The sequence below is a fragment of the Canis lupus genome, chromosome 4 (assembly GCF_011100685.1).
Source record: "Canis lupus familiaris isolate Mischka breed German Shepherd chromosome 4, alternate assembly UU_Cfam_GSD_1.0, whole genome shotgun sequence".
NCBI classification, from domain to species: Eukaryota; Metazoa; Chordata; class Mammalia; order Carnivora; family Canidae; genus Canis; species Canis lupus.
In genome coordinates this window covers 43,818,103-43,834,228 of record NC_049225.1, presented here as the reverse complement: position 1 = coordinate 43,834,228, position 16,126 = coordinate 43,818,103, and the positions used below count along the sequence as shown (strand labels likewise).

Genomic DNA, 16,126 nt, shown 5'->3' with positions numbered 1-16,126 from the left:
TGTTTCATTTGCCCATGCTCCTAATTTTTTTTTTTTTTCCATTAAACATTTTCTGACCTAGGACAGCATGTCGAGCAGGGAAGTGCCTGGTATAACTGGCAAAATGCCTGGCTGTCATCAACCTAACTGGCCAGGAAACCCATAGCTCAGAGCAGCGCGACGAATGATTCCTGACCACATGGGGTCAGAAACGCAGTCTTGGCATATTCGACTGCAGTATAAGCAGAACTTGGAGAAGACTGAGTATGTGAATCACCAAATGTACAGAACAGGTGGGAATGAAAGGCCAAGGATATGGGCGACAGAAGGCTGTCTGAGTCATAGAAACTTCCAGTTAAGAACCTTAAGGCCATACAGAAAGCTGGGGTTGTATTGTGGGAAGGTATCCAGAACGGAGCCCCCAAACACTGAGCGACAAAGGCCACGGGTGGATGTCTAGAAGTGAGAATCAATCGTCTCTGGGACTAGAATGTAAGTCAGTCAAAAAGCAGGACTATTTTCTTCCCCCAACAAGTTTGATTGACCTTCAGCTTTGTGGGGACCGAATAGCTGGGGAGAGGAAATGATGATTTCACAAGCACATGGGAGGCTCCAGCATTCTCCTGGGCAGGACTGTGAATCACCCACAGCTCGCCTAGCCCAGCTCTCAGGGGCCGGTTCATGGTCCTCTGTGGCACACGCTGGCCATGCTTCAGGGGAGCCAATACCACAAGAGCCTTGGCAACACACATCGGGAAAGCAGCTTGGTAGAATGGTTAATCACACAGGCTCTGCTGCTTACTAGTTAAGCAGCCACTTGGCTTCTTTCAGATGGGTCTTCTGCAGAAGGAGGGCTGTGAGGATGCAGAGGGAGAAGGTGTGTACAAGCACCATATCCACTGTCAGGCACAGGTAACCGCACAACAGATTCTACAAAGACAGTATCATCTGTGTCATGCATCTTCCCCTGTGGTAGCACTGGGCTCTTGATAAGTGTGACCCACACTATGTTTTTTTTCTTAGTCCCTTTTCTGGAGATCTGTGAAGGGGAGGAGGGTGGTGGCTCTCTTCCTTTGTTCACCATATTCTCTGCTAGACAATCCCCACTGGGCATGAGCCAAAAATGAGGATGAAGTGAGCAGATGTCATAGCCTTTTCCGGCCCGGTACCCATTCCTCTGGCTTTACCACCAGGAGTTCTCACCAGGAGCTCCCCTCCTCAGTCTCTATTCAGTGTATCCTGGGGGACAAACCTCAGCCTGGATGGGAAGAAGTTTTACAGCAGTTCCTTCCACAGAAAGGATGGAACAACAGGGGGATCCCGTGTGAAATATTTCCACTAGTAGTTGACATCCACAAACTTTCCTTAAGTTAATTTTGAGAGAGCTTTCCATGGAGGTGATCATGAGTCTTTCCTCGTTTTTTATTTCATCTGCCTAATATCAGAGAGAAAACGCACCTGCAATACTATACTTTGTCTTCTTAATTTGCAGACTTTTAAGGCTTTAGATACTTAAAGGTGACCTTTCTGGGGACGGCGTGTTTTGAACACCTCTCTCAGGAACTTATTAATATAGGATGCCTTCACTCAGTTCCTATTTATTATTTCATTGTCAAGATTCTTTATGGTGCCTAAGTTGTGATTACAGAGAATTGTTATAAAATGTCAATGTGCAGATGAGATTTGGAAGGTCTGGGGATGGGGAGGGGAGATTCTTTAAATGGAGATGTCAGCTCCAGCCAATTTCAGAACGGCTCACCATTAAGATAGATGGTTCCAAAGCTGTGTGCCTCTGCTGGAAATTAAAAACCCATGGAATAAATGATGATGATTAATTTTAAGTACTTAGCCATGTGAAGCCAAATGAGAGCGTCTTTAAAACAAAGCTATTGATCTGGCTTTGTTTGGAATTGAGAAGATAAACTAATCAGATCCTGTGGTCTCTTTGTAATAATAGGGAACGAGAACTACTTTTCTCCCCGCCCCCCATAGGTTTTTAAGCTTCAAGTGTGAGAAACCTGGTGTACCAACATGCTATAATATGCCAACGTTTTTAAAACAGCACACAATGGAGCACAGAAGAATAGTCCAGTTCTGTCCCAGACAGGGGTTTGATGGGGATGAGGGCATGATGGGGAGAAAGTCAGGGGAGTGGAAAGGACAGCATTTAGAAAGCCCCTCCTTTGTGGTACAGAAGCCATCTCCTCTTAAAGTTGAGGAAACAGACTCAGAGAGGTTGTGCAGCTTGGCCAAAGTCACACTGTGCCCAGGCCCCCATGCCCAGGTGTGTCTGACTGCACAGCCCTATCTTTTCCCCCAGACAGCCTTCCTGGTGAGACGAGGCACCACCACTTCCTACTACAGATCGCTAGCATGCTGGCTGTCAGGTCGTCACAGCTGTTTCGTGGCAGCTGGTGATTTCCATTTCCTGGTCTCTTCCCAGAGAATTTTCTCATCCTCCTCAAGAAAAGGGTGACATGCTCCTAGCAGCCCTCTCCAGAAATGCTTTTTTTGCAGGCTGGGAAAATTGTGCCTACCCTTCTCAGCCCTGGTCTCCTGATAAGAGAAGTCCAAGATCACTAAATTGGGCTGGCATCCTCTCCCTAGCAGACGTTCATTTGTTGCCGGTTCTGGGGTCAGAGTTTGGGTGAGGAGCCGCCGTCCATCTTAGGACTGACAACCTGACCTCCCTGGCCGTGGGTCCTGCTGTTTCTGTCCCGGGAATTCGCAGCTTTCATCAGATTTCCGGCACCTTGCAGCATCAGCAGCCCCTTTTATTTCCCGTGATTCCTCTTGGAATCACCTTCCTCTCGCACAACGTGGAAAGGCTTTCTCCAACCCGTGCCCACTGTCTGCGGGGCCAGGTGAATAGGAAGGTGGGAGGAGGACCTTCATGTAGAAAGGGATATTTTTCCACATCCATTCATTCATTCATTTGTTCGATATTTATTCATTCCTTTGGAAGTCAGAGATAGGTAATCTGGTGACTAGATAGTTTTTTTATTTTCAGGGGTATGTTCAACCAATCCTAGCCTATCATTCACTGGATAGAACTGTACCATCAGAACTATTTTTAGATCCAAGCCATTACAGAATTTGGAAAGGGGAAGTCATCCTCAAGGTACAGCAACAAAACCTTCCTTTTCCAAATGGGAAAGCTGAGACTCTGAGTGGCGAAGGGACTTGCCCAAGGTCACACAGCCAATTAGGGGCTGAGTCGGGACTGAACCACACATTTCCTGACACAAGTTCTACTAGGCTTTATTGCCGCCCCCCCCTTCTAGGTTTCTCCAAATCAGGGATGGCTGGACGTGTCGCTTTGGAGGACAACAATCAAAATGTTTCCTTACACAATTCAACTTTAGTTTGAATGACCCCAAGATGATTCCCTAGCTGAATTCGACCCCCCAGCCCACCCTTGGAAACCAGGTTAGACCCACTGGTAAATCCAGAACATAGAACGGCAGCTACATTTTTTTTTTTTCCCCTAAATAAGGTATAGAGCATGGGACTCCACCTCCTCTCATCTCTTCCCCACCTGCCACTTTAAGGGTTACTGCTTAAAGTTTGGATTTAAACCCGATGCGAGATCCTCGGAGCAATGGCAATGACTAGACTTTACCAGGCTGTTTGGCATCCCCCCCAGCCCCGTGCCAAGGTCCTTTTGTGATACTGGGTGATTCCAACTGACCCCTTGGTGCTATCCCCTCTCGCATCTCTCAGACCTGTAACCTGTCTCTTCCCATGCCCACACTCAAACAGACTCTCCCTGAATGCTCTGGCAGGCGCTGGGGGGCTATTCCGCCCATCTGTTCCACCCAGCAACAAATACTGCGGGAGCACCGGGGAGAAAGGACTCGATTGAGACTCAATTAGCAGGAACCCCAGTTTGTGGGAGGTAGGAAATCACACTTTGCTGCCTGCAAACACTTTGGCCAAGGTGAGCCGGAGGGATCCCCCGGTTCCCAGTTTAATAGCACTGCAGCAGAAGACACAGAAATGCATCCACACGGACCCCCCCTGCACACACACTCCCCCTCTCTCCTCCTCGCACGGACACACACACGCACACGCACACAAGGCAGCGGTCGCAAAATCAACTCACAGGATCTCCAAGTCGCGCAGCGCTCGGAAGGCTCCATCTTCAATGCAGTTGATGTGGTTGTTGTCCAGCTGCCTGTGGAAAAGCAAGGGGAGGGCATGAAGGCTGAGTGGGGGCAGCGCCGAGGAGCCGGGCGGCCCGGGCCAGGCGTCCCCGGCCACCCGAGCGCCTGTCCCTCCACCCCTGGCAGGCTCTGCTCGTCCCCGCCAGGAGCTCGCGCAGAGCCAGCCTGTCTGCCACGCTGCTCCGTCTCTGCTCTCTGACTGTCTGAGAGAACTACACAGACGAGCGCACCAAAGGCTGTCAGGTCTCAGTAAATATTAATTGTGCATTTTTTTTTTTTTTTTTTTTTTTTTAGGCAGAAGGGAGTAATTTCATTACATTAGGGCATCCAATCCATTACGAGCTCTTACCGTCATGTCACTGAAACAATTTCATTAAGCTAAAGGCCTGTAAATCATTGGAGGTCACTGCTCTGCCCTCCACGACCTCCCAGAATGCTTTTTTCCCCTCTCTCCCTCTCCCTCGTCTCCCTTTACTGGAAGTTGCAGTCTTCTGCTCTGACACAGTGCTAAATCTCAAGGCTTTATCTGCCCAAGAGCAGCGAGGGTGCATGGGGAATATACCAATTCCAAATTAGACTCAACTAATCTAATTTTATAGTCTTTTTATTATTCTAAGCACCAAATGTCTGTGGTGGTTTGATGCCTCCGTGCTTTGTTATGGGGCCCATCTGGTAGGTCATTCTATTGAAGCATTTTCTGACTAACTACAGAGCCCCTCAAACTGCACCAACCACCATCAACATTAAAGAAATCCATTGATGGAAGCGTTCCTGATGGGGGAAGAAAAAGAATATTGTTATTGCCTTAAAGATGTACCACTTAAATTTAAATTGGGGAGAATTAAATGCACCTATTTCAGGACTCCTTTTTTTAATTTCCCTTTCCATCTTATGAGCACGAAAATAATGTCTTTTAAAAGGATGCCTTGACTAATATGTATTCCAGTTGGGGACTGAGGTATTTTAGTAGAAGGATAACAAATATATATCATTATCTCTAAATCAAAATAGGTCTGATATATAAGTCAATAACCACACTCCAACTCAAATCTCACATTATATATCAGCCATTTGATTTCTAAAATACAGAAAATTTTACTAGCACCAGATTGTCTATTATATTTTGTGTGTGGAACACACCATGGTATTTGGGGGAAACAGCCGAAAGAAGTATGGCTATCCTGAGAAACTCTCTTACCGACTTTTTTTTTTCTTTTGTCTCAGAGAAAATCAGCCCCTCTCAGATGAAGGGATTTCCTGATGCTGGAATTTTCATTTGGGACTTGTACTAATCTATCCCAACAACTCTGTGCAAAAGATGTGTCAATGATTCGTTCGGTAACCCTCACAGAGGATTTTACATTCTGTTGCAGGAAGGCGGAATTAAAATTAAAATACTGTTATCATCGAGAAACTAGATAGATCTAGGATTCCTTAAACACCCATGAATGAAACACATACAATTAGACTGATGCCGAGTGTCATTAACAGAGGGGCTTTGCCACGATATCGGGTAACTGAGTCATCTCAATAAATGCTCCCGATACAAAATTTAGACATTCAGGATTTAAAAATAAATGATAAATGGGTATATCAAGAAGAAGCAGCACTCTTTAGGTCGACAACTTCTATAGCTAGTTTTCAAAGTTCTTGCTCACACCCGCTCAGGTGAAATCGCAGCATTCTTGCTACCCGGAATTCTTCCGGAGTCTTTCTTAACATGAGTTCGCTGAATGTCTTTTCCCAAGATTTCCTGTAAGTACTGGGGCCGCTGACTCCCCACAAAGGTTCTATTATGGCAGCCTAGTACTGCTGCCCAGTTTCTAGATTTATCATCAGTTTAAGGGCCAATGAATCAACAGCCCCTGCCCCACATCAAGGCCACCAAACCTTACCAAGCAGAAATGCAGTGGAGTTGGCTTTTGGCTCCAAGAAATTGTTCAATAAATATGCTGAATTCGGCAAAAATGGCCCCATCCACCTAAGTAGAAAAAGTAACTAAATCATCAAATTGAGAAGTCTGGGGTAGTGTGTAGAGATGGCAGTTTGTGGTGCATCTGCTTTTGGGCAGACATTTCAGAGAGGTCCTTGCTATTAGAATATTATTTATTTGCTAGATTTGTGAGGTGTTTTCTGTTCTTTTTTCTTTTCGAGCATGAGAAAACAGGATACTTCTAAATGTACGGAATGTTATATGGAAAGAATGCAATTTGCAGGAGGAGAAGAGAAATTCATAGAAAGAAGGTAAAGAATGAAAGAAGGTAAAGAATTAAGTGATGAAAGGAGATTAAAAGGGTGGGGAGAAAAGATATGCAAAAGATGAATAACAAAGTCCACGGTTCAGCCTTCCATCCGAAAGTCCTGCCTGGGGATACTGGAGTGGAGGGGACGGTGGAGGGGCTTGGTCGCTGTAAGGCTAAAAGCAGAGGTCTCCTATGTGATCAGTTTTGTGTTGTTTAACCAGGTTCACTGGATGGCCCAAGTTGACACCTAGTCATTTATTAGTAATGGCAAAAACTGAGCTGTAATATAAGCAGTATCTCTGTGGGTGTATTTTCATATTTTGTTTTTTTTTTAAAAGATTTTATTTATTTATTCATGAGAGACACCCGGAGAGAGGCAAAGAGATAGGCAGAGGGAGAAGCAGGCTCCCCGCAGGGATCCCAGGACAGTGGGATCACAACCTGAGCCAAAGGCAGACGTTCAACCACTGAGCCACCCATGCACCACTATAGACTACTTTAGAATGTATGAAATGTATCAAAATTTCAAATATTTATGCAGAAATGTGCTATACATTTATTATAACCAAGACTGTCTCCTTTTACTCTACATAGATAAACAGTATCTCAGCCTTGGTCATCAGTCATTTCCCATACATATTGTTCATTAAGGAAGTCTACGGGGGTATAAGGCCTAGGAGGATCGTGTCAGGCAAATGAAAACCTGAGAATTACTTCACTGCCCAGCTATTAATATCTTTATGGCACTGAGCATCAGAGTGTTCATAAAAGGTCATTAATTGTCTGCAATCCATCCTGATATTTCATGCAAATAAGCTAAGCCCCTAAAGCAAAGTAAATACATACTTGCTTCAGACAAGGTTTCTTTTTCTTTCAAGATTACATCTCAGACACACAAAAGTTAGTCCCCAGGCACCGGGTGGGGAATGCAAAATAAACACAAGCCCAGCATTTCTTTGCAGGTGTTAAGAGTGGAGCACTACTAAGCACATAGAGAACCTTCTGGAGCTAAGGCCAAAGCCTTTGACTTAGCAGTTTGCTTCTGCGGGTTGATGGAGGCCGCTGAACTGTGCTCTAAGCTCTCGGGTCAAAGGTCCGTTTTGCAACTTTGAAAGGACTCTTTCAAAGACCTTCTCAAAAACAAATCAAAACGCCCATCACTTACTCCATACTCTGTTACTCAGGAAGCACATATGTGTAAAAGGATCTTTGGATATGGGGGCCCAAAGAACTTAGCAGTCTTAGGGTGCCTGATAGTGTTCTTTCTCTTTTTTTCCATGGCAGTAAGAGGTGTATTTGACACTGCTATCGAATCCATTTTTATCATACAAAGTGACCAGCCCTGGTGCCTAGCACAGTGCTGAGGACTTCCCAGCTGGCCATGCATGGTTGAGAGTGAGTCCTTCTACTGAAGGTATGGCAGGGCTGGGTTCAAACTACCTGGCAGAAAGAAGGCTCTAAGCCATGAGCTACGCTGTCCTGGCTGTGACCCTACAGCTCAACTAACAAGGAATAGAGATGTAGCTACATGGAGAGCTACATGGCTACATGGGGAACTTTCTGCCACCCAGACCTCCAGTGAGGGAGTATTTGGAGAGCATGCTTGGAATAACATGAGATTTCTGTGGGCCCAGGGTGAAGATGAGGAGCGGGAAGGCAGGGGATGGAGGGAAATTTGGTTGTTTTTTGGAGACGACTTTCATTGTCGTCTACTTTATACAGAAAACTCAATTTGACTTACACTCTCCCGCCTGTGACTAAGCCTAGAAGCCCCAAAACATTCATGATATTAAATTAACTGCTCTAATTTCCCTGGGCAGTTCAGATTTCACCAAACAATGTGTGCTAAAATGATACCAGAGTCCATTTAGAAAGAACTCCTCCGACAAGAACTAAATGCGGACTCCCTGAGAGGAGCTTTCTGACTACTGTATTTTTATTCTCTGAGAATATAAACAAGTCAGAAAGGAAAGCCAGCGTGAGTGAGGACTTAAAATAATCTTCACCAACGGCAGACAGGGAGATAGTGCTTTTGTAAGAATTCCCATTTGTAAGCATAATATTATCACAATTCATCTCTCTCAATCACAATTTCAAATTTCATAATTGAAGCAGGAAAGAAATATTTTCGCAGTTCAAAAACTTAAGGAAGCATATCTAAATCCTTTAAAAGGGGCTTAAAACACCTGATCACAATATTAAAGCCATCTACCTATCTCCTAACCACCACCACCACCACTACCCGCACAACAACGACTTAGGAAGAAAGAAAATTTCATGATTTCCATAATGCTTTGGAGTCCCCATGAGGAAAAAAATACCTGGAAGATAAAAATCTCCAGAAACAGGCTTCTGGAGAAAAGAATTCCCAGCTAGTCATTTAGATATAGGGTCTACATACCAAGGCACATCCATCCAGATACTTACTTCTCATCCAGATGTTCTGGGGGACCCCAGCACCTCCGCCCTCAGATGGTTAAACTTAGCCTAAGGGCATTGTTCTTCCTCCGGGCCCCAAATCCAGCCACTAGCGTTTGCTCCAGGACTGCAGCTAGAGTTACTGCAGTTCTCATGCTAAATGGGAGAAGTGGCTAAGGTTCAGCGCTCTTTAGAACGAAACAGTTTGCTAATTTCCGAGCAAAACTGTCTACACACAATGCGCACAGTAAGTAGAAGGACTTCTGCATGAAATTCACAAGGGAAGCCTTACTAGAAATTCAAAGCAAGCCTATGGTCTCGGAATCCAACAATTAATTAACCTGTAAGAGCAACTGAGTGTTAGTAGATGTTCACAGTGTATTAGGTACCTAGGATATGGAATGAAGTATAAGGCATCCTTTGAAAATTTTTGGAAGATGACGGCACCTGTGGTTTTTACATTTCAATTATTTTAGGAGATATAAGAGAATTCTAAAAACTAAGCCAATTTAAATTTGTTTCTGATGAAGTATATATGTTCCTACATATACATAGTTGAAATGTGCTTGTTTTTCCATACTGAGGAGAAGCAGAATGTTGCAACTATTAAAAAAAAAAAAAAACAACCCGGGGAATCCCTTCTTTCTTAAAACAAGCCAGAAGACAAAACATGAAGTAGCCCATGCATGCTGTTTCTTTTCTTCCCATTATTCAATTGTTCTTTAAGCAGAAAACAAGACACCTAGTAGTGCTTCTGGAAGTTTTTTTTTTTTTTTTTTTTTTTTTTTTTATAACAGTTTAACATTCTAAAAAATAATTATTGAAGAACAAATTATAGATAGAGGTATTTGCTGCTGGCTGGGGTCTTCAAAAGAAAAAAAAGCTCAAGGTTATTTTAACTGGCAAAGGGGAAAAATATATTCAAAAGAAATGCATACACTCCATATAATTGAGTACTGGCCACACTTTGTAGGCAAATCAAAAACTTGATCTAAGTCACAGTCTTCTAATGAATTGTCACTACTTCTCATCATTAAGGAGCTACTGTAATTCCACATTAAAACGACATCTCAAATGAACAAAAAGGTGAATCTATTATTTTGCACATTTGGTACACTTGTCCACCAGACCCAAGAATACATGCATATTGATATGTTTACCGATCCATGAATTATTTATATATCCACAAAGATTCCTGTCTATAGAACTGACAACTTTATGCCTATTTTTCCTACATAATAATTACATATAACACCTCCCTATTGTATGCATGTAACTGCAAATGCATATTATAAAATAGTTAATGTGACTGCTGACCTCTGAAATTTAATGTGCCCATATCTAGTCCTATTTACAAATATATTTAGATAATTAAATGATTGTTAGTATTCCAAAGACTTCAACCAACCGAACCTATTTTGTAAAGGACAGAATCCTAGGTTAATTAAGCTCTCTGATCAGAACATCCTGCTTAGAACTTAGTTAAAATTTGGAGCATGAATCTATTTCCACAAGCAACCTTATGCATGCTTTGCCACATGGCTAGCATAATACCTTTTATTAAGTATGTATCATATTGCTGTTCAACATATGCAACTTCTCAGCAGGAGCATAACTGCATCCACTCCAGTAGATGCTCCCGAAACCAAGCTCTGCAATAATGCAAACAAAGATGATGGATTAGCACCAAAGAGGCACGCCAGACCTTGGAGAATAAAGGGGTGTTTTACACATCACTGGGAAATATCAATAACTCCACTTCTGTGTTTACATAGTTTCCGGTTTGTTGGGGATTTGGCAAATGAATTTGTGCTGAAAAATGCAGGGGGAAAATCCCTGCAAACCAATTTAGCATGAAAGATAGTTGCTAGAAAGAAGCTGAGCTCTCATTTAATTTGGACAAGTATCAATTTGAAACCAATTTCTAGCATTTCTTGATAGATAAAACAACAACAAAACACCAACCAAATAAACAAAAAGCAAATCAAACGAGAACACATCATTATCTGTGTATTCACGATGAGAGTTTTGTTCGTTTCACAGCAACTTTTAGACCACGGGACCAAAGAAGTTTGGTTCTTGTTGCAGAATGTGCTCTCATGCTTTGAGGCTTGTCTCAATTCCATCCTTGTGTCAACCTGACATTAGGGACCAATGCGCTTCATACGTAGGATGTCCAACTTGCCAAGGTTTGTCTTGGAACTTTCCCGTTTGAGCACTGAAACTTCTGAGACCCATTCTGGGGGACTCATCAGTCCTGGCAAACTGCAGTAGCTGTTCCCCACTAAGACCCCCGGGGGGGGGGGTGCTGATTCAATGGGAAACAGATATACTCTGCACATCATTTCTTCACCAGTGTTCCTAAACCGTAAAATGTGTGCTGATTCACAAACTCGGCCTTCAGTTAGTTATGTCAACTCTAAGAGGCTCCTTACCGTGTCTCCTATAATATGGGCTGTCCTTTTTACAGGCACACCTATAGCTACAGCCAGGCAGAGGCTGGGAGGAGCCCTGAAAGCTGCTGAGATATCCTAAGGTACGTTCTCAACTTTCCTCACTGGGAATGAAAATATCTTTGTAAGAAGCACCCGGGTTTTACCCGGCCTCCAGGCTGATGTCGGGAATACTCAGAGGCCAAACAAATAAAAGGCTGTCTCCATAGCGATTGGGGCAGGTTTGTGGTTTCCCTAGTTACACTTTTGAGTGATAACCATCTGGGGTTCCTCCCGGGTAGAGGGGTGGAGCGGGGAGAGAGTGAGAAACCAGAAGATGAAACTTGCTTTTGTTAACCGTCCTGAGAGTTCTCTTCCACATCTCTGTTTTTTATTTCTGTTTTTAAGTCAATCAGTATACACTGTCGAGAGTTTTAAAAACTTTTCACCCCCACAAGGATTTCAGAAATGTTCTCATTGGACTTTAGAGTAACTATTCCAGCCACATGAATAAGAGCAACAAGCAGTAGGCAAAGCAGAGGATGTCTTCCTGGACAGGAACAACTGTAGGCATCAGAGCCCAGGCGGGATGCTGAGTTGCATTCATATACGGGGTGTAAGCAGCTCTACTCTGGTTGGTCAGGGATCTCTGCCTGACAGTCCATGGAGGCTGCATCAAGGGAGGCCAGGGATGGCCTCCCAAGACCTCCAGAGATCTTTGTCTCCTTTAAGAGAATCACAAGAATCTCTCATGTAGAAATTTAAGACCTGAATTTACTTAAATCTCCAACCCATACTAAGTAGCCTTCCGGAGGCTCTCAACATTTGCTAACCATTTTTTATAAAATAGAAGACCAGGGCTGCTGTAAATTTCTAGGTGGTGAATGAAGTGACTCACATCTGTCTTAGTGTGCCTAGGAGGCAGGACCTCTGCCCCAGTGGGTCTGGAAGGTAAAATACACAGCCTGAGATTATTCTCTAGTCTTAAAGTTTTGAGCTTGTTCGGGATCTACCTGTCACTCCTTTTGTTGTTGCTATTTCTCCTTGTTAGAATGGGTGGTCGGCCCTATGCCTGTCCCACCACTGCATTTTGGAAAGACATGTCTGATTTTAGAGGTTCATGGCTAGAGAGCAATTTGGCTCAGAATGAGTCATACTTTCACCCTCAATTCATTCATTCATTTTTTAAAAGATTTATTTTGAGATAGACTGCACGCAGGGATAAGGGCAGAGGGTGAGTATCTTCCAGCGGTCTCCGGCTGAGCACAGAGCCTGACAGGCAGCTCAATCCCAGGACCCATGAGAACACAGCTGGAGCTGAAACCAAGAGTCACGGACTGAGCTGCCCAAGTGCTCCACATCAGCCTCAATTTAGATAAGACTTCGGACTTTAGATTTTTAGGTTGATTCTGGAATGAGTTTGAATCTATTGAGATGGAATGAAACAGATTTTGCACGTGACAAGCATATGAGTTTTGGGGGGCCAGGGGCAGAATGCTGAAGACTAAATGTGTCCCCGCCCCCAATTCATATGTTAAAACCTCTCTCTAAGGTGATTGTATTAGGAAGTGGGGCCTTTGGGAGGTGATTAGGTCAGGCAAGCTAAGCCTTCGTGAATGAGACTAGTGTCCTTATAAAAAGGGAATCGAAAAGGGATTTCTTGCTCCCTCCACCGTGTGTTGTTACAGCAAAAAGACAGCTGGTCCTCTAGGAAGCAAGCCCTCAGCAGACTGATCTTGGCCATCTCAGGCACCAGTAAGTACTATGAGAAACAACTTTCTGCTGTTTATAAACCATTCCGTTTATGGATAGCATCCATGCCCTCAAGTCTGTTTCTTCATTTGTAAAATGGAATAACATTTAGCCCAAAAGGAAGTTTTGAATATGAAAGTAATGAAATGTATGCACTCTGAAAATGTATTTGTGGCATTAATTTTCTTTCCTTTGAAATAAATAATAGTAAATACAGGGACTCATATAATCTCTAAAGTCTCCTTCAGATCTGAAGTTACGTGGCCTGAGGTCAATTTCTTATGAGATTCTTAAGAAAAAGTTCCTGTTCATCTTACTCAGATCCTTCTGTGCTTTGAGCCTATCCCTTTATCCCCTCTTCTTCCGTCCCAGACCAAAGAATCTATTATCTGAGATATTCAATATGTTTTTTTCTGGACTGAGGGCAGTAGTTCAGACTCACATGCTTTTTGTACTTCTCTAGCTGATAGGAGATTGAAATATGAGAAGCCATCAAAAACTTACATCAAGGAAAATACAAATTTTTCTCTTACTAGGAGAATGAGGGCAATAGGGGCCCATATTTACAATTCCTGTAGGTGAGAACCTTTAGGGTGAGGGACTACAAAATTGAACCCCATTCCTCGGTGCTCGCTGACCTTTTTCAATTAATAACCAACCACATTGTGTGTTGAGCACCTAAAATAGTTAATTGCCACACTACTATCTATGGTGTGTGATTTCTTTCTCTCTCTCTCTCTCTCTTTTTTTTTTAAGATTTTATTTTTAAGCAACCTCTACACCTAGTGTGGACCTTGAACTCACAACCCCGAGATCAGGAGTCACACACTCCACTGACAGAGCCAGTCAGGTGCCCCAGTGGTGTAGGATTTTTTAATCTTAACATTTCTGAATCAGGACATGAGCCTTTAATGACTCCTTGGGGCGTAAGTTACAAATTATCACAACACAACCACAGTCATAACTGCACATAGAACCTAATCACCATTTATTAGGCATCAAGTATTAAGCTGGGCATCTTCAGTGTCTTATCTCAGTTGGGTCTCAAAACATCACGATCCCTGTTGTACAGAAAAAGCAAATGAGACGTTAAGAGTTCAGTCTCTAAGCTTGGACTTGAACTCAGGTCTTTTCTCTCTCTCTCTCTCTGTCTCTCATGAATAAATAAATAAAATCTAAAAAAAAAAAAATAAGGGGATCCGTGGGTGGCTCAGCGGTTTAGCACCTGCCTTTGGCCCAGGGCTAAATGGAGTCCCAGGATCAAGTCCCACATCAGGCTCCCTGCATGGAGCCTGCTTCTCCCTCTGCCTGTGTCTGCCCCTCTCTCTCTCTCTCTCTCTCTCTCTCTGTGTGTCTCTCATGAATAAATAAATAAAATCTTAAAAAAAAAAAAAAAAGAACTCAGGTCTATTCATAATGACATCAGGTGGTGCAGCTTCTCTGTAGACAGCCCTGACTCCCCAGCATGGCATCACTTCACTTGCTCTGTAGTATGTGAGTATACCAAGTGCTTGCATGGTTCTGTGCCTCATTATGCTGGTCCTTTCCACCTCCTCTGTTTGGAGAATCCCTTTTCATCCATCAAGGTCCTTCTCAGAGCCCACATCTTCTAGTAAACCTTCTGGTGTAAACTCAGCAAAATGAACTGTTCTCTCTAAACCCTCCTGACCCTTTGGTCATCCTTACATTAGATGACCTATTTCACAGCAGTGGGGCTAACTGTAAAAACGAGAGGAAACCAAGGTTCGGAGAGGCAACGTAATATCTTCAAGGGAACTCAGCTAATACTTCTGAGAGTCAGGGTCAAACTTGTCTTGCTGATCCTGGAGCTTCAGGGCTCACCCTCCATTGCATCTTCCCTCTCTCTGACTTCCAGAGTGCAGAGATAGGAAGCCTCTAAGACCATGTGGACTTAACGCAGTTATATTCAGTTGGGAAGAGGCTAGTGAGAAAAGTCAAGGTTTGGTCTTGGCAGTGGTCACTGGAACCTGGTTGCTTTCATTGGCCTGCAAGCATTCTGACTGAAGAGATGGTAGGTGAGGGCAGTACATCCAGTGGTGTCCCCTCACTGTCCTCTGTGTGTCTCTCATGAGATTCCCTGGAAATATCAGGCATTTAAACTTTTAGGATCTTGGGGCAAGCAAACTGATTTTTGCTCCAGTGGCTGGGGATAATGGGCAGGCACCTACTCCTTAAGGAGATGCTCAATTTCCAGCTGATCACTGGGACCTGGCGAGTGCCCTCTGACCAGCCTCAGACAGCTTAGTGTTTTCCTGAGCAAGGTTCAGGCGCATTCAAGGGAATGGCTCTCTGTGCTCTAGGCAACTGGCAAATTGCACAGATTTTAATCAATCTTTCCCAGGCATGGCCTTCACCAGTGGTGACACAGGCTTGTCTTCTAAAGTTGTACAACCTGAAACAACCGGGCAGTACTAACCAGGTCATGTACTGGGATGTGCAGGGTCAGTGGCCATTAGTGAGGTGTCACTCAAAGGTATCTTTGTGGCAGCAGAAGCCAATTAAAATAGGTCTTGTAAACTCACTATAAGAGGATATCAAGGTCCCTATAATTAACTGTTGAAAAAAGGGGCATCAAAACCCAGTAACATGGGCAATGCTGATAACTACATCATGCACAGACCTAAAATACTCTAGGAAAAGGCTGGCTTCTCTTTCATTACCATTATTTTTGGTGCACAACAAATGCCTGGACTCACGGGCAATTGAGACCATGGGCAGGATCTGTCTTGCTCACAATTGCACCTGCCCCATAGTGCCTAGCACACAGGAAGTGCTTGGTACACAACCCTAGGGGGTCATGATGAGCTACCCTTTTACATCCGCTGGGATGGCTAGAATCAAAAAGATGGAAAGTGATGTGGAGAAATAGGGACCCTCCCACAGTGCTGGTGGGTGTGTAAAATGGTGCAGCTGCTCTGGAAAAGAGTTTAGTGGTTCCTCAAAAGTTAATTGTAGAGTTATCTGATGGCCCACCAATACCACTCCTAGGGATACACCCCAAAGAATTGAAAACAGGTATTCAAACAGAAACTTGTACACAAATGTTCATAGCAGTATTATTCACGATAGCCAAAAGGCAGAGACAACCCAAATGTTCATCAGCAGATGAATGGGT

General features: G+C 43.7%; 1 protein-coding gene across 1 annotated transcript in view; it reads right to left on the bottom strand.

Moving 5' to 3' along the window:
• Positions 1-16,126, bottom strand: part of SLIT3 (slit guidance ligand 3) — a 591,933-nt gene that overhangs the window by 156,959 nt on the left and 418,848 nt on the right. Inside the window, exon 6 of the mRNA XM_038535455.1 lies at positions 4,085-4,156. Within this exon, the coding sequence (XP_038391383.1) occupies positions 4,085-4,156 (72 nt within the window). The remainder of the gene's footprint in view (positions 1-4,084; positions 4,157-16,126) is intronic.